The 27722-nt window shown below is 50.2% G+C and overlaps 1 protein-coding gene across 1 annotated transcript; it reads left to right on the top strand.

Moving 5' to 3' along the window:
* Positions 1 to 556: 556 nt before the first annotated feature.
* LOC148123394 (CD177 antigen-like) lies at positions 557 to 24503 on the top strand. Its single transcript, XM_087907943.1, has 21 exons — positions 557 to 677; positions 769 to 909; positions 1114 to 1299; positions 2297 to 2416; positions 2625 to 2744; positions 3940 to 4080; positions 4304 to 4561; positions 6025 to 6144; positions 6346 to 6465; positions 8177 to 8317; positions 8524 to 8709; positions 9766 to 9888; positions 10096 to 10215; positions 13880 to 14014; positions 14109 to 14294; positions 16139 to 16258; positions 16461 to 16601; positions 22465 to 22605; positions 23325 to 23510; positions 23596 to 23730; positions 24042 to 24503. The coding sequence occupies exons 1-21, from the start codon at positions 626 to 628 to the stop codon at positions 24251 to 24253; spliced, it is 3084 nt and encodes a 1027-aa protein (XP_087764069.1). The 5' UTR covers positions 557 to 625; the 3' UTR covers positions 24254 to 24503.
* The last annotated feature ends 3219 nt before the right edge of the window (positions 24504 to 27722 follow it).

The raw sequence follows: 27722 nt of genomic DNA, 5'->3' as shown, positions 1-27722 counted from the left end.
GAGGAAGGTGACCTGGTGTCTGGAGTCCTGGGTCTGAGGGAGGAGGGCTGGGGCTGGGGTCCTCAGTCTGAAGAAGGTGACCTGGTGTCTGGAGTCCTGGGTCTGAGGGAGGAGGGCTGGGGCTGGGGTCCTCAGTCTGAGGAAGGTGACCTGGTGTCTGGAGTCCTGGGTCTGAGGGAGGATAGTTAGGTTCTCAAACTCTCAGCCTGAAGAAGGATGAGGACTGGACTCCTAAGTCCAAGGGAGAGGGCTTAGGGTCTGTATCCCTAGGGCTGAGGAAAGGATGGCTGGGTCCTAGACTCCTGACTCTCGGGAAGCTGTTGGGATGTGGGCCCCTGGGTTAGTAGCAAGGCTTAGACCAAGATCTTTGAGCCCAAGGTAGGAGGGTTTGGGAGCTGGATCCCTCCTGGTTCTAAGGGTTGAAGGCTGGGTCTGTACTCTTCAGTCCAGGGGTAGGGACTATCCAAACAGTCTAGCAGTAGATTTAGGGTGGGGCTTTGGCCTGGTGTGTATTGCATGGCAACTCCCCTTGTTTCCTGAGCTGCCCTGGGTAATCCGGGGTATAAAAGGGTTGAGTTTCCTGCTTTAAGAGCGCTGGAGGCGTTTCTAGCCAGGGACAGGAGTCATGAACCTTATGCCAGCGCTGACCCTCCTGGGTGTCACCACTCTGCTACCCGGTACGTGAGAAATTTCACCTGGAAGGGGACATCTGTCCCATGAAGTGGAACAAGGTAACCGACTGAGATGACGCTGATCTTCCCATCCCAGGTGTACCAGCTCTGAGATGCCAACGTGGCAATATAGAGGCTGTGCGCAATGCCTCAGAACTGCCCCTTGAATGGAAAACCGGCGAGGAAACTTGTGAGGTTGGTGAGGGTTGCCAAGACCTGGTGATGCTTCTGGAGAATGGTAAGAAACTCCCTGAAGAGCCCGGTCCCACTGCCCTTGGGCATCCTGCATCCCTGGGAGGGGCTCTTCCTCAGCAGCAGGTGCAACCCATCCATGCCCGGTCCCTTCTTTCTTAGCATCTCACCTACTTTGGGATGCCCACACTCACTCCAGGATCCTGGAATCCCAATCGCCACCTCCACCCGCTTTCCCTTCTTCATCCAGGACCCCAAATAAACTTGTTGATCAGCAAGGGCTGTGTTAAGATTGGGGACCAAAAGCCCCAGGTTACCTGGCTCAGGACCGGTCCTGGACTCTCTATCGTCTCCTACATCCATGTGTGTCGCCATAGTGACTTCTGCAATGATGTGTCCAGCACTGAGGTTCTTGGAGACCTACCCACACCCACAGGTGCCACAGGGAGGAAGAATGACAGGAGGGGGTATGGGGGGGTAGAGTCCTATAATGAAGGGGTGGAGCTATGGGAGAGAAATCAGCACACAAGATTATTCTTTTACAAACACTCACTTGCCAACAGAAGTTTGGCCAGCTCACTGGCTCCATCCCACCCTTTACTGCACATCTGTCCTTCTCCCTCTTCCAATTCACTCACCCTCTGTTTCTTCCCACCCTCTCCTCCCTCCATCCTGCCTCAGAACGCTCCTGCCAGCATTCTACAACAGGGTTGGAGTTATGAGGTAGCTATATTTTCTGATGTTGAACCACCAGCCTTCAACTCTGGAGCTTGATCTCCCCTCCCCCCCGCTCTTCCAGCATGGTGCCTCTTTCTGGGTGGCTTTCATATAGGTTTCTGTGTTTCCTTTACCTAAGGGCATGATCATGCATATGTGTAGAAGCCAGAGTCTAACTTGGGGTGTTCTTCCTTATAAGCCATCTAGTTAGTATCTTTGCAGCGAGGTCTCTCCTCGGAACCTGGAGCTAGCTCACAGAGTATGCTCGGCTGGCCGACCAGCAAGCCTCAGGGATCCAGTTGGCTCTGCCACCTAAGTATCAGGATCATCAGTAGATGAGTGCACTTAGCTTTATACATGGATGCTGGGAACTGAAAGCAGATCCTCATGTTGCCAAGGCGTGTCTCTCCAGCCCTGGCCTGGGATTTCGTCCTGCCTTGCTGCTGTCACATGACATCTGCACAATGGCGCACTAGAGGATTTGCTGAGCAAATCCTTACTTTCCGTCACGTTCTGACCTCAGCCCTGGGATTTCTGATCACCTTCATACCCCTTCTGCCCTTGATTCCCCAGCTAGATCATAGCCTGAAATCCCTGAAGTTGGGCCTGTATGAGGGGAACCTCAGGAGGGAATGTTGGGTAACAAAGTAGAGAGGAGGTGTCTCAACCACAGCCAGGTCCTCCCCACTGCCCCTCACCTTATCTGTCACCTGCAGTCCCAGGGACCCTGCGCTGCCCACTCTGCCTTTCCGAAGATGGTTGTGAGAATGCACACATGCAGATCTGCCCTGCAGGCAGCACACACTGCTACAGTGGAGTCCTCAGGCTCAGGGGAGGTAAGTCTGGACACCGGGCCCAGGGAGAGGAGGTTAGGCATTGATATCTCAGTGTCTGGAGAACAAGGGTAAACTGAGTTTGGGCACTGAACCTGCAAGAAAGTGCAACTGGCCTCCCGGAGCTGGGTTTGCCTGAGGTTTGGGTAGCTGTTTGTCAGCTTTCTCTCCCTGCCCAGACCTCTTCCCTCTTCCTCTTTCCCTTGCCTAGACAACATAATCACTAATCTGAAGGTGCAGGGCTGCATGCCCCAGCCAGACTGCAACCTGCTCAACGGCACCAAGGCCATCGGGACCTTGGATATGAGTGAAAAGTGTGGTCTTCAGTTGGGTGAGTAGGAAAACAAGGCTGAGCCTCGGCACGAGAGCATCCTTGTAAAGTGTGGAACACCCTAAAGCCACCAGCCAAGCCATTCCCAAGAAGTCCAGAGGCTTATCACTCACTGTAGGAGCGCGAGGACTCTTCCAGAGGGTGACTGGAGGGCTAGAGAATGTGTGCCTGCAAGAGATGTCCAGCTGCGGGAGACAAGAAACGGGTGTGGTCATGGTCAGAACTAGAGAACCGAGACACAGCAACAGCTAATGTTGAACTGAATGTGGGTGCTCTGGGTAGAACAGAGGAGTGAGGAGGAAGGCTGCTGAGAGGGGGTTCCTCTGTGATGCTTTGCAGCAGTCAGCTCAGGACCATATGCTAGGGCTCTGGTGGAAGTGATACCAGCCTTCTTTGCATGGGCCTGGGAAAGCCGAGGTCTCCTGGCAGCTTTTGTTTTAGTGGGTTTGTCTGGGTGCATGTGTGGGTGTGTTCATGTGTGAATGGATGGATGTGTGTGCCCCCATGTGAAGGTCAGAAACCAACCTCAGACATCACCCTCAGGAACTTCACCCACCTCCTTTGAGATGGAGTGTGTGTGTGTGTGTGTGTGTGTGTGTGTGTGTGTGTGTGTGTCATGTCAAGGGTCTGAAGTTTGCCAATTAGGCCAGACTTGGTGGTCAGTGAGCCCCAAGAATCCACCTGCCTCTGCTTCCTTAGTACTAGGATTGCAGGCATGTGCCCTACACCCAGAGTTTTGAAAAGTATTTTTTTAGTGTGTGTGTTTATGTGTGCAGGTTCCCAGAGAGGCCAGAAAAGGGTGTCCCTGGTGTTATAGTTGGTCACGAGATGTCTGATGTGGGTGCTGGTATCTGAACTCAGATCCTCTGCAGGAAGAGCCATTCCAGCCCTAACACACACCCAGCTTTTCCCTGAGTGTTCGGGATCCCAGATTCAGGCCTCCACACTTGCATTGCAAACACTACACCGACTGAGTCTCATCACCCCAGCTCGGTGTTGACCTTTTTACCCAAGCAGATGGAAAAGCCTGAGGATTTTTCTTGATATCACTAACACCAAGAACGGCTGCCTCTCTAGCTCAAGAGAGGTCCACAAAAGGGGCCAACCTGTTAGTGTTTATGACATGTGTCCCATTAGAAAGGGGTCTCTTGGGGCATGGGGAAGCCCCTGAGGTGGGTTCGATCTCCCAATCCAGGTCCACAGGCTCTGGACTGCAACAGTGGAACCTTAGACACTGTACGGAATGGATCAGAGCTGCACCTGAGCTGGACAACTGGCTGGAAAATCTGTGAGCCAGGCCAGGGGTGCCTGGAAACATTGATGCTAATACAGAATGGTAAGAAGAAGCCCCGCCCTTATCACTAGTCACTCCCCCTGCATGCCCCTCCCACCACATCCTGGGAATGACTCCATAACCCACCTCCATGGCACTGGAGTCTAGGACTCCTTCGTGAACAGGTGAACCCCTCCTGTGCCTGGGCCCTTCCTCGCTAGCAGCTGTACCTCCTCTCACTAGGACCTGGAGGTCTGTGCTCCCAGCAGCCTCCCTCTCTTTCCAGGACAAGAATTTCACATGGTTCTCACTAAGGGATGTACTAGTGCTGAGAACAGAGAGCCTCAAATCACCAGGCACAGAACGGGCCCTGGAATCTCTATCATCACATATGTCTATGTGTGCCGCCACGGAGACTTCTGTAACGACCTATCTACGACTGAAAATCTTTGGACTCCACCCCCTGACACAAGTACCAGAGTAGGAAGAATCCCTAGAGAGGGCAAGGGGTCGTCTCGAGGAAAGACAGGGCTATGGGATAGAAGTAAGCACACAGGGGCTATTTATTTTATTGTAAATTTTTAAGTTTTTGGTGGTACTGGGGATGGAATACAGGACCTTGGACAAGCTAAGCAGGTACTCTTGATCACTGAGCCACACCCCCAGCCCCTCAATGGGGGATTCTAGGTGTTGGGGGAGGCTGCTCCTTTATTCTGGGCTACCCAGATTCAAAATAACCACACAGAAACTGTAGTAATTAAATCACTGCTTGGCCTATTAGCTCTAGTGTCTTATTTGCTACCTCTTACATCTTAAGTTAACCTATTTCTATTAATCTGTGTATTGCCACGTGGCTGTGGCTTACAGGCAAGGTTCCAGCATGTCTGTCTCCTGCGGTAGCTGCATGGCATCTCACTGGCTCCGCCTACTCTCAGCATCCAGCTTAGTTTTCCCACCTAGCTCTATTCTGCCCTATCACAGGCCAAAGTAGCTTCTTTATTCATTAACCAATAAAAGCAACACATATACAGAAGGACCTCCCACATCACCTAGGCAGGGGCTCTACCAGTGAGTGACAACCCCACCCTTGGGGCTGTTTAAAATCACCACTACCTCTACTGACCGGCAGCCTGTTAGCTCCTTCCGCCTTGACCTCAAATGCTTACACACCTCCGGGTTCCGGCTGTGCATCTCTTCTATGGTCCTCCCTGTATCCCTGTGCTGGCCTTGTCTGCACGCACCTCACTAACTCTCCTATGTTTGTTTTCTGAGGATGAACCACCAACCTCCTGCCTGGATCCTCCTGCTTTCTCTAAGGCTGATTTGGGACCCTAATGTCACATTTAGTGTCTTCTGCACTTCCTCTTCCTGTTGAACATTAGTCTAGAACATTCCCTTCTTGTTGCCGGGTGTCGAAAATAGCTTGAGACGATTCTCTGAATCTTCCCATTCTGAAACAGGACAGCTCTCTTCCCCTTGGTTATTGAGCAGAAGCTGGGAGCAAACTGGGGTGGAGATGGCTCAGTGTTAAGAAAACTGTTGTTCTCCATAGGACCCAAGTATAGTTCTCAGCACTCACCTTGGATGGCTCACAACTGCCTGTAACTCTAGTTCCAAAGACCCCGCAGTAGAGGCACCTGCACACACATATGCAAACCTACCCCTCACCCTCCATCTACACATAAATACACATAATTATAAATAGTAAAAATAAATATTTTCAAAAAATAAGTTTGGAGTAAAGTCAGTGGTCTCTTTGAGGTACTCTCATTCTTTCTTATTTAAGTTCGTGTCTCTTGTCCAGCCTTGGAAACTCCCCCAGACCCCACCTAGGAAAATAGCACCTCTTATGCTCTTGGCCAGAGGGCCTCTTCTGCACTCTCTACCCCTTTACTCCTGCAGCTGGGCCTATACAGAGAGAGTGGGGAATGCTGGTGGAATGAGTTGGGAGTCCTTTGAAGCAAATCCAGAATCCCTACTGTCCCTCACTGCATCTGCTGCTTCCAGGCTCAGGGACCCTGAGCTGCCCACACTGCCTGTCGACGCGTGGCTGTGAACACGCACCTGAGCAGGTCTGCCCTGCAGGCAGCTCACACTGCTACAGTGGAGTCCTCAGACTCAGGGGAGGTAAGCCTGGACATGGCGACCCTACCAAGTGGACGAGGAGCACTGGAAGTTGAGATTCAGTGTCTGAGAAGTGAGAGTAGACAGACAGGGCATAAGACCCAGAGGGGGGCAGGGCAGGCCTCCTGGAGCTGGGCTTGCCTCTGAGGTTTGCATGATCCTTATGTCAGTGTCTCTGTCTCTCCCCATCTCCTCCTTTCCTAGGGGGCATAGCCACCAATCTGAGGGTGCAGGGCTGCATGCCAGAGTCAGGCTGCAACCTGTTTGATGGTACCAAGGCCATCGGACCCATAGGAGTGAGTGAGAAATGCGAGCCCCAGTCAGGTGAGTCTCGTACAGGAAAAGGAGACGCATTCCCTGCACTGCAGCCCTGACAAGATGATCCTTGTGGGGTGTGGGACACCCAAAGCCACTCACCATGGCTAGCCAGCCCAGAGCATCATTTGCTCAGATGTGCACAAGCAACTGGGGAAGGGAGATTCTTCAGGGAGGCTGTGGCAGCAGCATCGAAAGGTATCCAGGTAAAGGAGATTGGGAGTGTGACCCAGGACACAAAAGCATTGAGGGGAGTGTTGGAAAATTCTGGAACTAGTGAGCTCATGTGGCCCTTCCTTATGGAAGGACAGGCTCAGTGGGAAAGGGCCAGGTGCACAGCCACCTGCTTGTTTGTCCCCATTCTATACACCCAGTCCTGGCGTCAGCCTGGGTCTCAGGGTTCCTTTTAATCACCTCCAGTCTCTCCATCCCCTTCTCCCGTCCTCATCTACGATACCCAGCAGCCTCACTCCATTGGAAAGAAAATCAGAGAGAGAATCAAGGGGGTTGGGGTATGACGGAGAATGCAGGACTCAAGTGGGGGCTCAGGGAGTGTCCCTACTTGTGCAGCCACAGTGACACTCACTTGGCAGGTGTGGGTGGCGGTGGAGTTTCTCAGAAGGGATGCAAGGGAAAGAGTAGCTATCGTAGAGACAGAAAATGGATTAGGAGTATTATCTTGCCCTAGTGCGTGGTCTTGTCTATCCCAGCCTCAGTTTCCTAACATGCCTGTGTCGTCTTAACCCTCAGAGCCTCAAAGAGAGGGTGTATAGGGGCCTGGAGAGATGGCTCAGCAGGGAAAACACTTTCCACACAGCACGAAGTCCAGAGTTTGCAACCCCAGCACAGTGTAAAACTGAGCAGAGCAGCACACATCCAAACCCTAGCACTGGGGTTGAGAGAGGGAAGGGAAGAAGCAGATGAATTCCCAGAGCCTCTGCTATGCCAGTCAATAAGATCTGGGTTCAGTGGGAGTCTGTGTCCCAAAAGATAAGGTGGAAGATACCCAGAATCAACCTCTGCCCTCCACATTCATGTGCACACACAACACACACACACATGCATGTTCACACACCTGCACACACTCACGCACACACACATGCATGCTCACACACCTGTCTATAAGCGTGCACGCTTACACACCTGCATACACACACATCTGCACACACACACACATGCATACACATATGCATGCTGGCACACTTGTATGTAGGCATGTATGCTCACATACCCGCACACACACATCTGCACACACATATACATGCTCACACAACTGTACATACACATGCATGCACACACAAACATTTTAGAGACTTGAGTGGGTTCCTCAAATGTTCCTGTTTACATTTTATTTATTTTTTAGTACATTTACCTATTTATGTGTGTGTGTTAATATGCACACACATGGCCATGCTGTGCGTGTGGGTGGGGGGCGGTAAAAGGAACTTCAGGGAACTGGTTTTCTCTTTCCATTGTCTGAGTTCTGGGGATCAAACTCAGGACTCAGGTCGTCAAGCTTGTCGACAAGTACCTTAATCCCCAGTGCCATGTTGGCTTTGTTTGAGTTTTAATCTGTCTCACAACGTTGGTTGACTTAACGACTTGAGTTATGTGTCACTGCTTCATGTAGCAAGTACAGAGGCGGTTTAGGGTGGCTAGCCGGTAATCCCGGAAGTCAAGCTGAGAGACCTCCTTTATAGGTTTTCTCCTCCTATTCCAGGCTCTCAGGCCCTAGAATGCAGGAGTGGGCAAGTAGAAGCCCTAAGGAAAGTGTCGTCGCTGCCCCTGGAATGGACAACCAACTGGGAGACCTGTAAAATCGGCGAGGGTTGCCAGGAAACTGTCCTACTCATAGTGAATGGTGAGACCGGAGCCTCGGTGTGCGACCCTCCCCTTCTGGCTCAGCCCAGCCCACGGAGTTCTGCCTGGAATTCGCGAGGCCACGCCCCCAGCGTCCAGTCCCCACCCACCATTTCAGCACCTGCAGGCCGCCCACCTCCCTGAGGCACAACATCCCTCCACGACCCCCGTTGTCCTGACCCTCCCGGTCTCCCTCTCTCCTTCCAGGACCCAATGTGAACTTGGTGTTCACCAAAGGCTGCACAACAGACAAAGACCACAAGCCCCGAATCACTCGGCACAGAACGGGCCCCAGCGTCTCCATTATCTCTTATACCCACGTGTGCCGCCACTGGGACTTCTGCAATGACCTGTCCTCCACCCATCCTCTCTGGATCCCACCACCTGTCACAGGTACTAGAGGGAAGTGGGGGGTCACAGGAGCAGGGGAAGGGATGACAGAATGAAGGACCCAACTGTGGTTCTAAAGAGATCACTAAAGGTGTTCATTGCAGGCTGTCCCTTGCTGTGCCCTGCCCAACCCCCACTCCCGTCCCACCTGGACTTCTGGCTCTCTCCCTTACTCCCTCACCCCTCTCTCAGGCTCCACCTATTCCTTTCTTCTCCCATGTGCCCTGAAATCTGCACCTCTGAACTCCCAGGAGCACTTCTCATAGTCACAGAACAGTGAACTGGTGGTTTTTCTTTTGTGTCCGTGTGGAGGCCAAAAGGCACAGGTGACATTCCTCAGAAGCCATACGCCTAATTTTTTGACACTGGGGTCTTTTATTGGCCTGGAGCTCACCCATTAGGGTAGATTGGCTGGTCAATGAGCCCCAGGGGCCAGCTCATTGCCACCTCCCCAGCTCTGGCATTCTGAGACTATGCCATTCCATGTGGCTTTGGGATTCGGGGCTCTGCAGCAAGCACTTTACCTACAGAGTCATCTGATGATGACTTTCTGATGCTAAATCATGGCAGATTCTGTCACAGTCTGACCTTACCATCCCGAATGGTCCTTTTCTCTCTGCTGGGGTTAGTCACAAATGCATCCCTGGGGTCTTTCACGTTTCTTCTCTAGGAAGGATCCTGGCTTGGAACTTCCCACTGTCCTTCCCTGATGTTTGCTAAACAGAGTATGAGATGGTCTTCTCTGGAATATTGGTACCTGTCCTCCTTGATCTTTTAATAGACTTTGAAGTCACTGGTACTTTCCAGGACACCCCTTCCCATCCTTGGCCAAGTCCATATCTCTATCTGGTCACATAGAAAAGACACTGTTGGTCGGCAGGCTCAGGCACTCAGGCCTGGAGTCTCTACAGTCTTTCTTGCCTTCAGGCATGATGCCCTCTTAGGACACAGAATTTCTGTCTTTGAGCCACCATGAGACCTGAGGGCACCGAATAACTTAATTTCATCCTTAGGACCATTGGGGCCTCCCACTGCCCCTCACTGTGACTTGTCTCTCAGGTCCGGGGTCCCTGCGTTGCCCAAACTGCCTTTCCAAAGATGACTGTCCAAAGAATGCCCCTGAGCAGGTCTGCCCTGCAGGCAGCTTGCACTGCTACAATGGAGTCCTCAGCCTCAAGGGAGGTAAGCCTGGACACGGGACCCCTGGGACTGAATACAGTAAGCCAGTAAGCTGGGAGGGAGAGAGCTGGGTAAACTGAGCGAAGGAACTGAGCTTCCAGGAGTGTGGGGCCAGCCTCCAGAGCTGGGCTTGCTCTGAGGCTCACATGATCTGCCGGTGAACTCTCTCTGTGTGCGCTTCTCTGTCTCTCCCTTCTCCTCCTATCCTAGGAGGGCTCATCTCCGATCTGAAGGTGCAGGGCTGTGTGTCCCAGCCAGGCTGTGACCTGCTCAACGGCACCCAGACAATTGGACCCATAGATGTGCGTGAGGACTGTGGTCCTCAGTTAGGTGAGTCGTATGCTGCAGCCTCCAAGCAACAGGATACTTGTGGGGTACCCCAAGCCACCAACAGAGGCAACCCAAAGTAGCCATTTACATGAGATCACTCTCCAGTGTTTGCCTGGGAGAAGATTCTCCAGAGAGGCTGCTGGAGGTTGGGAGGTGGTGGACCAAGGAGAGACTGTGGCCAGTGATTGGTGAGTTGACTTAGTGAGTATCATCCTTACTGACCTGAGTTCTGCCCCTGAGACCCACATAATGGAAGGAAAGAATCCATCCTAAGTTGTCCTCTGGACTCCACTTGTGTGCCGTGACGTGTGCACACCCACAGCACACAAGCAAGTGATAAAAGCACGATGATGGCCCAGGTGAGCCCGTGGGTGTTGGAGATGAGGGCTGAGTGGAAAGAAAGTCCAGGTGCAAGGTGGTCACTCTGCATGGGATTCCACGCTGTTTGTTGTCAGTGCTGTGACACCCGGAAGAGGTCACGAGAGCAAGAAGAGCTTTCTGATTGCATCTTTTTACTTTATTATCGTGTCTTCATTGTGCAGAGTGGTGGGCTTCATACTGGCATTTTCATTCAACTGTGTTGTGTACTTTGATCCCAACTGCCTCCTTCTCTCTCTTTCCTCTTTTGCTAGCCCCCTCTTTTTCCCAAATAGTCTCCTTTCTTCTTTCACATCATAGATATACAAATTTATGGGTGTGCATGTGTGTGTGTGTGAAGGTGTGTGCATGAATGCATGTGTTTTAGCATGAGAGAACATGTGAAATGTTTCTTTCTGAATCCGTTTTATTTCATTTCATGTAATGATCTGCAGTTCCTTCCTCCTTGCTTTTTTTTTTTTTTTTTTCAAGACAGGGTTTCACTGTAGTTTTAGAGCCTGTACTGGAACTAGCTCTTGTAGCCCAGCTGACCTCAAACTCACAGAGATCCACTTGCCTCTGCCTCCAGTGCGCCACTGCTGCCACCACCACCTGGCTTGTTTTTTTTTTTAATGACATTTCTTTCTTGTTCTTTTAAATGTATTAACATGTATTTCATTAATTTTTACCACTGTCTTGGGGGTCAGCCTTCAGCAATACAGGGCCTTGACAGGAATCCATATAGTAACAAGGCTAGAATTTGCTGTCTAGAGTGGGGGTGAGGGGGTGGGGGTGAAAGGAAAAGACACTCACAAACTCTATTAATGATTTCCTTCTTTATTCTCTCTTTTTTTTATTGTCTCTCTCTTTCCTCTCATGTTGTTTCACAGTTTGTATACCCCAACAGACTCTTCCAAGCAGTACAAGAGTCAAAACAGTTGTTCCATTTCTCAAGTGAATGATTATAGGTAAAAACGTTTTCCACCTCCCTCACAGGATTAAACATTTTATATATTACAGGTGAAAAGCAAATTACCCCAGGAGCCCACATACATACATACCCAAGTAACTTGTTACAGATTAACCATGTGGCAAGCAAGGTGTTCTTGTCAGGTCTTTTACTGGCAGGCTGCATTTGCAGTTACAAAGAAAGGGCCAATTATTGTATTACTTATCTTGAAAGGTAATCTGATAAGGAATCTTAAAGGGATCACAAACCTAAACTTCTGTGTATGAAAAGGAATCAGTCAGCTCTACTTTAAATCTTTAAGGGTTCATATCCATTCATTAATAGTTTTTTATATATATATCAGGAGAGTGAGACAGAAATGGGTATAAAGAATTAATCATCACCTTTGGTCATCAACCAAACCTAGCAAGGAGAGTACATCAGCCTGTAATAAAAACTGGGCTGCTTTGTTCTCATTCCCTGACCTCAAAGAGTTCCTCATTCAACTCTGTGTCTTTCTAAAACTTTAGATTGTTGTCTTGGGTTTTTCACCTCAAAGCTATTTAACAAAAATATCTTAGTCTAGCTTTGTAATTTTCAAAGCTTTTCTTCAGCTGTGATGCACTGAGACCTGTAAACACATCTCCCAACATTAAGGTTAAAAGAATTTAAACTAGCTGGGCTACCGGGACTCCACTGTTAGTCATTAACTTGAGCTACAATCCACGCAGCTCCTTAGATGAGACTCACAGACCCTGGCTAAAGGGACAAAATACGTATCCTTGTATTTATTTTTATTCATTAAAACTCTGTATAAGCTGTCATTATTATCAATTAGACAGTACAGCTTAGGGAGGGGTCATCTTGACAATCCACAGGTAAAAATGCCCAGTAGAATGGGATGTTTCCAAGAGATAAACACACTACATTACAGGCAGTAGAGCTCTCCCCACGTCCACTCACATCATGCTAGAAACCAGAGAAAAGGAGCTGCAGCAAACATGTAAAGGCACAGCAGAAGCAAAAGACATTCTGGGATCTGTAGTCCCATGGCTTTGCCTAAATGAGATTGACCCATCAGGGGATTCCCTCCTGGTGGAACTTCAGTTGCAGCTCACTGATCCTCTGGCATGGCCAATGGCGACTTATGTATTTGTGAGTGTGATGTGTGTATGGTATGTGCCCAAACTCCCAACATTCACCTGTCTCCACTTCCAAATGCTGGGATTTCGTGGGATACTAGAGATCTGAACTAGGGGCCTCTTGTTTTCACAGTGAGTCTCACGCATGAAGCTTTGGGCTCCGCCCCCAGTGGAAAGTAAACCAGCAATGATAGCACATGCCTCTCATCCAGGCACTTGAGAGGTAGAGGCAGGGGGATTCGATGTTCAAGGTCATCCCTGGCTGTACAGCAAGTCTGAGCCCAGCCTTAGTTACACGAGACCCTGTCTAAAAGGGAAACAGCAACTCCACGGTTTGTGTATGCCGTGCATGTCCACGAGCCTGATTTGGGGCAGCCTTGGGTCTTCAACTCCACGGTGTGCGTATGCCGTGCATGCCCACGAGCCTGATTTGGGGCAGCCTTGGGTCTTCAACTTCTACTTGACAGCCTCCCATCTTCTCCTCCATCTTCAGCCATCCACACCTGTAGTACTAGAGACCCCAGTGACCTTGCTTTATAGAAATGAAAATCAGGTCGGGTAATGGTGGTGCACGCCTTTAATCCCGGCACTTGGGAGGAATAGGCAAGCATATCTCTGTGAGTTTGAGGTCAGTCTGGTCTACAAGAGCTAGTTCCAGGATAGCTAGGGCTATAACACAGAGAAACCCTGTTTTGAAAAACCTAAATAAATAAATAAATAAATAAAAATAAAATCATAAAGAATCAAGGGGCCTTTAGATATGGTGCAGAAGGCAACATTTAAGTGGGGACTCTAATGTGTCCCCACAATGTACTTAAGTGTATTACCTGTTACACACAGGACAGAGAGCCATGGACAGCCTCAATAATGATAGTAAGGCAATAGGGAACCATGGTAGGGAAAGAGGATCCAGTAGAAATCCAGCACACCTGGAAGTATGACCTTCTCTGACCCAGCCTCTGTTTCCTCTTCTGCCTTTCTCTAATGATAGATCTTCAAGGGGGGACTGAGTGAGTGCTGCCAGCATTAACCTTTATATGGCTTCTTTTCTTGCAGCTTGATCCGGGCACCTGAGGGCACGGACTAGAAGGCACAGGCACCAAGGCTTCCTGCCTTAAACTGCAGGAGAGAAGGCTCTTGTTGCTGTCTGTGAATGAAGTCCCACCAGAGAGTCAATTTGATACTGAGAGGGATTTTCTCTCTCTCCTCTTTCTAGCTGAAGAGGCTCTGAAATGCCAGCATGGAACATTGGAGATCACGAGGAATGTATCACAGCTCCAGTGGACAGCTGGCCAGACAACCTGTGGTGTGGGTGAAGGCTGCCAGGACACGCTGATGATGATAGAGAATGGTGAGAAGAGCCCTCTGGGGACAGACGCCCCTTTTACATGGTCCTGCTCCCTTAGGCGACCTCCACCCCAGCCTGCCCATTTTTGTCTGTCCAGGAGAGATGGTGAAGTTGATTCTCACAAAAGGCTGCACAACAGCTGAGGACCAAGAGGCCAAAGTCACAGAGCACAGGAAGGGCCCAGGGCTGTCTGTCACCTCCTACACCCGAGTGTGCCGCCTTGAAGACCTCTGCAATGACCTGTCTACCACAGTTCCTCTCTGGGCTCCACCCCCTGTGACAGGTGAGTGAGGGCCTTAGGGAAGCCAGCTGCTGGGGAGAAGAGTCACAGCAGGGCCCCCAGTCCCTCCTGGGGGGGGGCCTTCCCCCTCTGTGCCTTCTGCATTCTCTGCATTCTCTCACCTGCACTTCAAACTCCCCCAGCTGACCTCTTCTTACAGTCCTGAAGAAAGCAGATTTTCTTTTTCTTCTTCTTCTTCTTCTTCTTCTTCTTCTTCTTCTTCTTCTTCTTCTTCTTCTTCTTCTTCTTCTTCTTCTTCTTCTTCTTCTCCTTCTCCTTCTCCTTCTCCTTCTCCTCCTCCTCCTCCTCCTCCTCCTCCTCCTCCTCCTCCTCCTCCTCCTCCTCCTCTCCTTCTCCTTCTCCTTCTTCTTCTTTTAGTGATCTTAGTTTTAGTTGTATGTGCACGCGTGTCCACAGGTTCCTGCAGAGACCAGAAGAGGACATTGGATTCCCTGGAGGTTGTGAGCCTGGCAACATGGGTGCTAGGAGCCACACTTAGGTCCTTTACATGGGTATTATCAATTCTCTTTTTTCATATTTTTTATTAAAAATTTTCTTTTCATTTTTCCTACCAACCCTAGTTTCCCCTTCCTCCCCCTTTCCGGTCCCCCTCACCTCCCACTTCCCACCTCCCATCCACTCCTCAGAGGGGGTAAGGCCTTCTTCCTTGGGGAATCAACAAGGTCTGGGATACCAACTTGAGGCAGGACCAAGCCCCTCCCCACAATATCAAGGTTGAGCAAGGCATCCTACCATAGGGAATGGGCTCCAAAAAGCCAGTTCATGCACCTGGGATAGGTCCTGGTGCGACTGCCAGGGGCCTTTTTCTTCTTAAACATTCAAGCCAATGTTTCCCCTTCTTCCTCTTCTCCCAGTCCCCTTACGCCTGTCCCTACCCCCACTCTCCATTTCTGTTCTGAAAGGGACTGGCCTCCCATAGATATCAACAAAACATGGCATATGAAGTTGCAGTAAGACTAAGCACCTCCCCATGTATTAAGACTGGGCAAGGGAACCCAGTATGAGGAGTAGGGTCCTGAAAACCAGCAAAGAGTCAGAGACAGCCCCTGTTCCCATTGGCATTATCCATTCTTAACTGCTGAGTCACCTCTCCAGCTCTGGATCTTTTTGCTTTTTCTTTTCATTTGTTTTATTCAATTATGAGTATGGGTTGCCCGGAGGCACCAGGGAGTCTGTGGCGCACAGCCGGATGAATCTGTTCTGTCCTCCAAATGTCCCAGGGGTATAACACAGAAGGTCTGCCTTGGTGACCGTTGCTTCACCCGCTGAACCTGCCCACTGACCCCCTGGGTGGGCTTCTGACAGACCCCCAGTCTCACACAGCGGCCCTGCTTTCCCTATGTATTTTCTCTCTTTCCATATGGCTGGCTTTGGTTCACTCGCCTCTCACTTGGGCTTTCGAATTTCTTCCTCCTACTGGACACTGGGTTGGGACTGCCCACTATCCCTGTGTGGTGCTAAACTGGCAGGCTTCGTGTTTCTGTGTTCTGGAATATTTTGTGATGAGGGGAAGATTTTTCTCAATTATTTAGTAAAAACTGTGAGTAAAGCCACTGGTTGCTTCCATGGTCCCTCCTCCCCTTACTCAGCAAAGTCTGCCTCTAGCCCCAAAGGTCCTCACAGCTCTCCCTATGCCCAGCCCCAGGGTCTCTGCAGGCTCTTCCTGCCCTCCTAACCACAGCCCTAGTTCCCTGTGGTCAGGCCTGTGTGAGAGGAGCCCAGAAGGGCTTGCTAGGGAGATTGAGGCATGTTGGGGAACTAAGAAGGGGTAACTGATCCAAACCCAGAGACTCCCATTGCTCCTCACTGTGTCTGTGGCTTCCCAGCCCCAGGGACCCTGCACTGCCCACTCTGCCTTTCCGAAGATGGTTGTGAGAAGGCACCCAAGCAGGTCTGCCCCGCAGGCAGCACACACTGCTACAGTGGAGTCCTCAGGCTCAGGGGAGGTAAGTCTGGGCGTGGAGACCCTGGGAGTCTGAACATGGTAGGCTGGGAGGTGGGTGCTGGGTATCTGGGGGAGAAAGGTAGACTGAGCCAGGGAATGAGTGAGGAACCAGCCTCCCAGAGCAGAGCAGGGCTTGCCTAGCCTGTAAGGCACCCAAGACCTGCATGTGTGAGCAGTCTCTCTCCGCTCTCCTCCTATCCTAGGGAAAATCATCTCCAACCTGAGGGTGCAGGGCTGCATATCCCAGCCAGACTGCAACCTGCTCAACGGCACCCAGACAATTGGACCCATGGTTGTACGCGAGGACTGCGGTCCTCAGATAAACGGGAAGCCTACAGACAAAAGTAAGTGACACTTTGTGCTGCGACCTCAAGGCAAGATGATCCTTATGGGATATGGGACTCCAAAAGTGTTGTGGTCCGGGACCAGCCCGGACCATAAATTATTTCTCGGGACCAGAGGGGAGGCGTGGTATTAAAGACACAACTCACATGGTTTTATCTGGAGGGAGATTCTCAGTGATCCCTCATGAAATCCTGAGTTTACATCCTGAAAATTTCTCACGTTTATTCTCCAAACAGACTTTATACCAAAATGTAAACTGAGGGTAAATTCATTAGCATTCTGTTTCCTAGGTAACCAGGTGAATGACTTTAGTCACTTTTACATCTTTCTATGCCCTCTCTGTCATGTCTTCCTATCTTTCTGTGTGCCTGCTCTGTCACATAGGCTGAAGTGGCATCTCTATCTCAGGCATCCTCCAAATTACAAAGAAGGAGCAGAACATCATTAGCATATCCTGAGCCTGGTGACAGCCTGTCTGTAAATGCTAGGTGATCACCTCCTGTATGGCAGGTGCAAACTGTGGCCTGAGAGTCTGGTCACCATACCATGTAGAAATATGGGCCTACACGGAAGTTAACTCAGTCAGTCGCCAGTGCCATTTAAATGAGCACTCAGCCCTGTGCATCTGAAGTGATTCTCCAGGGTTGGAAGAGGTTGAGAGGTGGAGGGCCAGAGAGAGAAGTGTCCAGTTCAAAGAGGAAGGGAGGGAGTGTGGCCCAAGACCAAGAGACACGAGCCCCTTGAGGAGAACTTTAAGTAAGTTTGAGAAAAGTGAGCTTGGGGGGCCTGTCCATGTGTGAAGTGAGATGTAAGAGGGAGGACATTTGGGGTGCAAAGTGGTCACCTGCTGCTGTCAGCATCCTGGCACCTGGTCCGGTTCACTCGGAACACTAGTGTTTATTTCTGATTACATCTCCCTGTACCCTGACCTCTGGTCACCCCAGATATCACACTTCACTCAGATGAACCCTCCCCCCATTCTCTCCACCTCCTACTTTTATCCCCATTCATGAGGCTTGAGGACCCTAGGGACCTTGCTCCATGGGAAAGAAAATCACAGAAAGAATGGATGGGTGTAGATGGGATTTTCTTTGGGCCACCCACCAACCAGCTCCCAAATAAAGACATGGAGACTTAATGTTAGTCATGAATGCTCAGCCTTAGCTTCAGCTCTTCCCACTATCTCTTGTTACTTAGTTTAACTTGTTTCTAGTCATCTATGTTTTGCCTCAGGGATTTTTACCTTTCTTTCATTCTGAATGTCCTACTTTGCTGCTTCCTCTGTGTCTGTTTGTCTGGCCCCTGGCCTCGCTTGTGTTTTTCTTCACCCCACCCACATCCAAGCCTAAATTCCTCTACCTACTTACTCTCCCTGCCCAGAAGTCCCACCCAGACCTCCTCCCTTGCTATTGGCTATTTTATCAGATCAATCAGATACCTTAGGCAAGCAGGGTGAAACACATCTTTACATAGTTAGACAAAGATTCCACAACAAAACAACAAATACATCACATCTTTACATAGATGAACAAAGATTCCACAGCATACATAAATGCAGCAATCTTTATATACATGAACAGATTCCACAGCATACACAAATGCAGCACCTCTTTATATAGATGAACAAATACTCCGCAACATAAACAAATGAGCACATCTGAGGGGCCTCCTGGGCTGGGTGACAGAGATACCTCAGCTTGGTCAATCTGAGCTGTGTCAGTACAGAATGGGACCCACAACTGCCAGAGATCCATGACAGTGTCAAAGAGAGCTTTATCAAGGAGGTGATTTCTCCCTCACTTGCACCCCCCATCTTAGGTTTTCTGGTAGAAATGGCTTGTCAGGGACTGGGGAGAGAGTAGGTGGACTTTTCTTTATGGGCTGTCAGCTCACAGAAAATGACACGGAAACATTATTAATTATGAAAGTTCAGCCTTAGCTTAGGCTTGTTTCTAACTAGCTCTTATAACTTGAATTAACCCATATTTTTTAACCTATGTTCTTCTACATGCTTGTAACCTCATCTCCATTTTGTCCATCCATGGTTATCCTGCATCTGGCTCAAAGCTCCACCATTCTTCTTCCCAGAGCGTGCTCTGTCCAGAAGTCCCACCTATATCTCCTGTCTAGCTGTTGGACATTTAGCTTTTTATTAAACCAATCCCAGTGACACATCTTCATACAGTGTAAAGGAATGTTCCACAGCAGGAGAGGGCTCTGTGGGTAAGAGTATTTGCTGTGCAAATGTGAGGACTGAGTTCAAGTCCATGACATCTACCTAAAAAGATGGGTGTGGCCACATACACACCCGTATCCCACTGCTATGGGAGGCAGAGACAGGAGGCTCTTGCTGATTGCTAGTCAGTCTCCAGGCCAATGACAGACACTGTCTCGAAGGAGGGATAGGAAGGAAAGCAATAGAAAAGCACATTTGTCATTCTCGTCTGGCCTTGGCACACGCATGTATACATACATTAAAATAGAAAAGATTTGTCACCAGAAAACTATGAGTGCAGAGGCCCTGACATAAGACAGACAGACAGATAGATTCAACAAGAGGATGGAGTGTTGGTGGTGTTGAGCTGTGATTTCACTTTCCAAGAAGATGAGGTGATTCTAGGATGAAGGCAGAGCTACTCCAAGCAGAGAAATCACCAAAGCCAGGGAGGCAGGATGCCACCTAGTGTGATGGGGTGTAGAGCTAGGCAGAATCCTGATGGCCAGGACCCCTTGCAAGGCCCAGCTGAAGATGAACTTTCTCCCAACGCTGAGGAACCACGGAAGGCTGCAAAAGATAGACAGGGAGGCAGAGGCCAGACCGTTCTTCCTCCTTTTGATTAGTGCTCATTAATTAAGTCTATTTTTTGTTTCTAAGACTATGAAACACTGACAGTCTGCAGTATGTTTTAAAAACGTATCCCAAGGGCTAGAGAGATGGTTCAGCAGTTCAGAGCACTGACTGCTCTTCTTAAGGACCTAGGTTCAATCCCCCAGCACCCACACAATAATCAACATGTTTGTAACTCCAGTTCTAGGGATCTAATGCCCCCTTCTGGCTTCTGTAAGGACTGCATACATATGATGCACAGACACACACAGGCACAATCTCGTACACATGAGAGTAATCATTTTTAAAAAGGGGAAAGCACATTCCACATATACTGTGCATGCCACACAGTGCACACAACAACCACAAACATGCAAACATGCATCATCACACTGTGCTTCATATATCACATCCCACACATGTTCAATCCCATGTTCCTGATTTACATGAAAATCCAAGAAACCTCATGAGCCCTCCCCCTCAATAGAACCCATAGTTCAAGGTACACACAGCACATGCTACAGGCCACACACAAACTAAATACAGATAATACAGAACACCCACCTGCCCAACACATATACAAGGCTATACCACATACATCATACATCTGTACACACCACATGTGCACCCCTCACATCTCCACATAGAGTACATAGAAAACCCATGCATGCTGCATGAAGCACAAGCCTTGGAGGAGGATCGTCGTCCCCGACTGGGTTCAGCTGGGCATTTAGCAAATGTTTATTGGGGTTCAGCAAAACCCACTGGCAGAGGCTAGAGGCACAGAATGTGTGTGGCGGCGGGGGGGGGGGGGAGATCTGGGGTAGCAGAACAGCTCTTGCAAAGGTTCAGGAGTAAGGGCACCAAGGGCCATTTTAAGAAGTCAGGTCTTATTCTGGGGAAGATGGGGACCTAACAGAAGTTTCTGTCTTCTCAGGGCTTCTCAAAAGTTTCTCAGGCCTGACAGGATTACCTTATCCTTTAAGAGGACCCCTTTAAGAGCTGGGTGGTAAAGAAGGTGGAGGAGAAGTGAAGAGGGGATCCGGGAGACCCAGGACAGGCAGGCAACAACCCTGGCATCTTGCAGCTAGGTGGAAGTATTAGACATGGACACGGTGCTCAGGTTCTGCAGTTGCTGTGCAGCATAAGACAAAGGGTTTCCTGGAGAATGCAACAGGGGCTGGAGGGAAAACATGGATGAGAATTGGGGCAGCTCTGCCTCTTGTGCCCCAGGGGAAGGAGCCACCTTAGAGCAGGATGGGGAGGATGTGGTGGGATGGAGCAGAGAGTGCAGATCTGGTTGCAGGAGCAGGGCAGGTGAGCTGCACATTCTCCCCTGGGAAATGAGGAGATGGCCAGCCCCACACTGGGGGCCATCAAGGGGGGAGGGTGCTTGTGGACACCCAGTCCCAGCTTCCAGAATTTCTGCATCCTGGGACACATGAGGTCATGTGATGTTCATGTGAGGTCGTCAGGGAAGGTCGAGCTCAAGGTCCTCTAACTGGACTGCTGTGTTCAATCCTGACCCTAAGGAGATTGAAAGCCAAAATTCTGAGTCCAGCTCTGCCACCCCCTGCCTGGGTGACACTGGACAAACCCCCAACACTTCCTGCCTCTGCTTCCCTCCCTTGAGAATGCTGCCACCTGCTGTGGGGCTGTGGTGAGGAAGTGAGACAGTCCTGTCAACAGTGAAGACAGGAGCTGGCTCTGCAGTCCCAGTGCTCTAGAGGCAGAGGCTAGAGGACTGCCAGAGGGAGGCCAGCCTGGACCACGCAGCTAGAACCTGTCTCTCTCTCACACACACACGCATGCACATGCACACACTCACACACAGACACACACACAGTGGATGCATTGGGCTCATCTGTGCAGTCATTTCTGTACCCAGGCACCGAGCAGGCCCAGTGCTCACTAGCGGTCAGCGTAGTGATCTCTTTGGAATCTAAGGCTTCTTAGTCCAAAGAAATCTATTAGTTGGGGAGGTGGCTCAGGAAATAGGTGCTTGCTATGCAAACATAAAAACCTAAGTCCAATTCCTAGCACCCATGGAGAAAGACACACACACACACACACACACACACACACACACACAGACAGAGAGAGAGAGACAGAGACAGAGACAGAGACAGAGAGACAGAGAGAGAGAGAGACAGAGAGAGACAGAGACAGACAGACAGACAGACAGACAGACAGAGCTATGATGGAACATGCTTGTAATCCCAGCCCTGGCAAGGCAGTGATGGGCAGACCCCACGACTTGCTGCCCAGTCCTCCTCGCCTACTTGGCCTTACTTCAAGAGCTTCAGACCACTGAGCGATCCTGTCTAGAAAAACAAGTCAAGGGTGGCTGAGGTGGCTCATCAGGTTAAAGCACTTGTGCCTGACATCCTGAATTCACTCCCTGGTCCCATGTGGTGGAGGAAGAGAACTAACTCCCAAAGTTGTGGCACATACAGAAATGCACATACGCATGCGCGCACGCACACACACACACACACATACGTGCACACACACACACACACTCATACGTGCATCAATGTAATAAAAGTATATAAATAAGAAAGGAGCAGTTCAACTGGAGAGATAAAATAAGTGGCTGAAAGTATATGCTGTGGGAAGCAAGATGTGTAACTCACTCAAGATGGCAGCTGGGGCTTCCTCTGTCTTCCACATGCATGCACACACACATGAACAGGAATACACACGTGTGTACACACAAATACACACAAAAGGTAAAGTTAACTCGAGGCCACCTTCCCCATGGGGAGTATAGAATGGCTGAAGAGGAGCCCTCAGTGGAGGAGCAAGTCCTCCTCAGGAGGCTCTGAGAGGAGCAGGTGCTCAGGGAGGAACAGGGTGAACAGAGATACAGGCTTGGAGACTGTGACTTCTGAGTCCCTTAATCCAGGCAGGGATGTCACAGCCAGTGCATGGGAAGTATGACTTGGAACATGATGGCCGCCCTTAGCCCGGAAGCTGAGGGGCAGACATGGTTCCCTGACTCTCACTAATCTTGACGATTTTCCTCTCCACAGATGCTCTGACATGTTTCAAGGGGGTCATGTTGAGGCTTGGAACTGGCTTTGCTAAGGAAGCTGTCGAGTGGTCTGCTCTGTCGACCAAAGTGTGTGAACCTGAGGAGTTATGCCAGGAGACTCTCCTCCTCATAGACGTAGGTGTGTGGGATGAGACGAAGGACTGCACTCCTGCACCAGGCCAGCACTGTCCTACCCTGGGTTCTGTGTCCTGCAGTTCCTGCCCACCTCCTCCTCTTTCTGGGCTTGCCTTTGCTGGGTGGCGAAGGTAGCCCCAAGCCCAGAGATGAGAACAGTGTTGGAACAGCAGAAGGCCCTGATGACCTCCATCATTTGAAGCATTCTTGGGCTGGGTGTGACTCAGTTCAGTGCCTGTTTACCATGCTGAAAGCCCTGAGTTTGATCCCTAGCACCAGGTAAACTGGGCACACCTGTAAGCCCAGTGCTGGGAAAGAAGAGACAGTGAAATTGAGATTTAGTGCCGTCCACACCTATATAGTGAATTCAAGACCAGGGTGGGCTGAGACTCTCAAAGAGAGAGCAAGGGAGAGAGCAAAGAGCTAGAGAAACTGAGAGAGGAAGGGAGGGGGAGAGAGGGACAAGGAAGGGGGTAAAAGAGATGGTGAGAACAGTGAGGCTGCAGCCTGTGGGAGGGGCTCAGGGAGACTGTGGAGACAGTGTGCAGCCAGGTCTGCAGGGGGCGGGGCAGAGGAGCCAGGCTTGAGCTTCAGGCTTTGACTGACACAGAACATGCTGAATTGTGTTCTTCCTGTGACTGGGAGCCCCAAGGGTCCCAAGAACCAGACCTTGTCACCCTCCCCTTCCCAGCCAGCCCAGCTTTCACTCTCTTATGCCTACAGGACCGAGGACACTCCTAATAGGGAGCAAAGGTTGCACCGGGCGTGGGGCAGAGGACAACAGTAGTGTCTCCATATACTCCCGGCCCCCTGGAATGCTGGTAGCTTCCTACACACGCTTCTGTTCCTCCAACCTGTGCAATGAAGCCAGCAGCAGCAGCGTCCTGCTGAGCTCCCTCCCGCATCCAAGTATGGGACCCAGACATTTGGGGTTTCAGCTGGTGGCTGGAGTTGAGAGCATGCAGTGCACCCCAACCTTTCTCTCTGTCCTCAGATGTCCCTCCCACTGGAGACCTGAAGTGTCCTGTCTGTGTAGAGTTGTTCGGATCCTGCTTTCAGAACACCAAATTTATCACCTGCCCTCAGGGGACCACTCGCTGTTATGAAGGGGACCTTGAGCTCCGGGGAGGTGAGTGCTGGGAGGAAAGAGTCAGGGCTCCCGGGTTTGAGGATGGAGGGAGAAAAGATGAGGCTACCTCAGATGGAAGGAGGCTGGACCTGGACCCCTGGGTCTGAGAGAGGAGGCCTGGACTCATTAAGCTAAAGGTTGGCCCTTTAGCCCTGTCAGGGAGTGGAGCTGGGACCTGGAGTCCTGGGTGGAGGAAGGAAGGCAGGTATTAGATTCAAGGTTTGGGGAAGAAGGATGGGCCTGGGATTCCTGGGTCAGAGTTTCCCAACACTGCTGGACTGTGGTACCCCTGACTGATCTTCACCCTCCAGGTGGAGTGTCTTCCACACTGAGCCTTCAGGGATGCATGTCCTCACCTGCCAAAACCTTACTCGGTGGCTCTAAAACAATCGGGATTTTCTCCATAAAAGTACTCTCTGAGGATGAAGAGGAAAATGACCAAAAGCCTCTGGATGGAGGTGCCTCGGCTTCTTCCCTGGCTTGGGTGTTAGGACTGGGGCTCTTCTTAGCCCTTTGTTTGTAGGGCTTTGTCCTCTCTGCTGAACCCATTTCCCTGCAATCCTTAATCCCTGTTGGCCACCCATACCCAGCCCTCCTCTGACGTCATAACCTAAGACCTTACACTTGGAACCTTCTGCCCATGCTGCCCTGATATCCCTCACCTAACCTCACTGATATTGACATATGGGAGCCACTGATCTCACCCTGTGCCCGTGGACACCCACATATTGGCCACACATGTGGAATAATAAAGTCTCTGTTGTTTCTCCAAATACTGGGTTTCTCTTTAGGCGAGGAGATGACGGCAGGCAGTGGGATCATGGGAGACCCGCTGCCAAGGCCAGGCTTCCTGTGTCTGCCCACAGAGCCCTCAGGGTGCTGCCACCGAAAATGCTGGGCCTCACTGTGACCTGAGAGGGGCCAGAGCACAATAAAGGGCTTTCACCTCACCTGAGTGGCTGGGTAAGAGGCTCTGAGTGACACAAATCAGGGTTATTGACACGGGAGGAGAGAATAAGGCTTGATACAGTTTCTTAGGGCCATTACCAGGTAAGTGTTGCTATTGTAGGCTTGAAAGGGTAAGGATCAGGGGACGCACACACCATACACATACCATACATATATATGCCGCATCCACACAACACACACGTACCACATGCACCATACACACAGCACATACACACACCACATCACACACCACATGCCCCATACACACACCATGCACACAACATATCCACACATCTACACACACCATATATAGACATACCATACACATATACACCACATCCACACAACACAGACGCATCACATGCACCATACATACACCACACACCACATACATGCAATATACAGACATACAACATACCACATTGACACAACTGCACACACATCCATACAACATACACACACACAATGTACACATACAACATTCACATATCCACACACACCACATACACCATACACACTACATCCATACAACACATACACACACACAGTCACTCAAACACAGGAGTTATATTTTCATGCCAGACTGAAATTCACATTTCAGAGTTTCAGGCTCTGTGAGAGAGCAGTGGTATTGCAGGAGAATTGTCTGTATTCTGTCAATCATGTTTTAAATAAACGCTGATTGGCCAGACAGGAAGTATAGGCGGGTCAACCAAGCAGGAAGTAGAGGTGGGGCATTGAGAACAGGAGTATTCTGGGAAGAAGGAAGCTCTTTCTGGAGTCCTGCACAGACCACCGAAGAAGCAGGGTGTGACCTGCCCCGCTGAAAAAGTATAGAGCCATGTGGCTAACATGGTTAAGAACAATGGGTTAATATAAGATATAAGAGCTAATATGAAGCTTGAGCTAATGGCCCAATCAGTTTATAATGTTATGGAATCTCTGTGTGATTTCTTTGGGACCTTGCCGACTTTGGAGTACTGGGTGGGACAGAAACCCCAACAAGCTGGCCCTCATGTTACAGAGTGGAGACTTTTTTCCAGTGTCATGGTCCTCCTGGGACCCCATGCAGGCTGAATAAAGAAGTTCCCACAGATCTGACATCCACGCCACGGGGAAGTGGGAAGAAGAGTGAACCTAGGGCACAGAAGCAGTGGGCCCAGTCCCCGGGGACCCTCAGTGAATTAGCCGCACTGCTGCCTGTCAAAATGTGGCTTAGGAGAGGAAAGGTTCATCATAGCTCCTGATTTGATAGGATGCAGGTGATCACTGTGGGGAAGGCATGGGAGCAGAGGAGAGCATACAGTTAGCACATATGTGAGCACTGCACACATATGGAAGGACTAGGGAAGAGAACAGGCAGCTTTCACATGGGTTTCGGAGATCAACCTTGGGTCTTCATGTGCTGGACTGCAAGTGCTAGATAGGCTGAGGCAGCAACCGAGCCCATCCCTTTAATCCTCCTTAACAGTACTTAACCTGGTGCTCCAAAAGCCATCCACACAGACACTGGCTCTGGGACCACAGCTGACATGGGATTCACAGGAGGAAATGAAGGGACAAAGCCAACTCCATTCTGTGCTAGGCCCCAAGGTGGATATCAGCAGAGCGGGAAGTTCCCTAGACTGCAGTCAATCAGAGAGTCACCTGTACCCCTTATGCCCATAACTGTAGATTTGTGGGGTTTTGCCTTTATAAACCCTGCCTAAAATGGTGGGGTACCTCCTCTGGCCCCCACAGCATCGGTGTGTGAGACGAGGTCCCTACCGTGGTTTGTGCTGCATGATTAAACCTTGCTTTTGCATTTCGATGAGTCTGTGTCTCTGGTGGTCTTCTTGGGGGTCTCTGCAACCAGGGCACAACAGAACCCCCTACCATCTCCATTCCAACATCAGCTCTTTTGCATTGTTCCTGTTGGCCCATGCTTGCTTTCTAGAAATGCCCAAAGACACCAGCTGAATCTGCATAGTTGGCATGGTGATAGAGTACCACAGGCTGCTGGGACTCCCGATATGTGTCTGCTTGCTTTCTCCACTCTCGAAATTTGATTTTAGAGTCTACCTGATGTAGGAGGGTCTTCTATTTATCTGTTTCTTTCATTGGTTAATTAATAAAGAAAACTGCTTGGCCTGATAGGTCAGAACATAGGTAGATGGGGAAGACAAAACAGAATTGTGGGAGAAAGAAAGCAGAGGCAGGCAGATGCCATGATTCTCTGACCCGAGACAGACGCAGGTTAGGATCTTTCCCTGTAAGCCACCACCTCGTGGTGCTACACAGATTACTAAATATGGGTTAAAGCAAGATGTGAGAATTAGCCAATAAGAGGCTGGAACTAATGGGCCAGACAGTGTTTAAATTAATACAGTTTCCGTGTAATTATTTCGTGTGTAAACTAGCCGGGAAGCCGGGATCCCGGTGGGAACGCAGCCCACAGCTCCTTCTACATCTACCCCTTCATCTGCTCCTCCCCCTGACACACATTATCTAACATCCATCTGTGCTTGTCTGCACAGTGAATGTCCTCTCTCCCTGCTACACCTGTTACGCCCACATCATGAGTCCCCCAGAGACCACCAGGAGTTTGAGTTCATATGCAAAGGCAAAGAGCTTTTTTTCCTGCAAGCTCCAGCTTGGGTTCTCTGTTCCTACACAGCAATTAGACCAGGGAGCACATTGAGCTCAGCTGTGGCAGGGTTTTTTTTTTAAGTAATTTTATTAAATTATAAAAGTTTCCATTTCTGCCCCTCTTCCCAACACCCTCCCACTCCCCCCACTCCCTCTCCTCCTCCCTCTTCATCCCTTAGGGCAGTCAGGGTTTCCTGCCCTGTGGGAAGTTCAAGTTCCTCCCCCCTCCCTCCAGGTCCAGGAAGGTGAGTATCCAAACAGACTGGATCCCCAAAATCCAGTATATGCAGAGGAAACAAGTCCCAGTGTCATAGTCAATGGCTTTTCAGAAAGACTTCGGGCCAGCCACATTCAGAGAATCCGGCCACATTCCGAGAATCTGGTTAGATCACGTCCTCGTTCAGTCCCAGTCCAAC

The sequence above is a fragment of the Myodes glareolus genome, chromosome 1 (genome assembly GCF_982192425.1).
Source record: "Myodes glareolus chromosome 1, mMyoGla1.1, whole genome shotgun sequence".
In the NCBI taxonomy this organism is placed as follows: Eukaryota; Metazoa; Chordata; class Mammalia; order Rodentia; family Cricetidae; genus Myodes; species Myodes glareolus.
The sequence above is the reverse complement of the archived record's forward strand: the minus strand, read 5'-3'. Positions and strand labels throughout refer to the sequence as shown.

Coding starts and splice junctions, on each gene's coding strand:
- LOC148123394 (XM_087907943.1), top strand. CDS start 626: ATGAACCTTATGCCAGCGCTGACCCTCCTGGGTGTCACCACTCTGCTA. Junction 678..768: donor TGTCACCACTCTGCTACCCG/GTACGTGAGAAA, acceptor TTCCCATCCCAG/GTGTACCAGCTCTGAGATGC. Junction 23,511..23,595: donor GAGCTCCCTCCCGCATCCAA/GTATGGGACCCA, acceptor CTCTGTCCTCAG/ATGTCCCTCCCACTGGAGAC.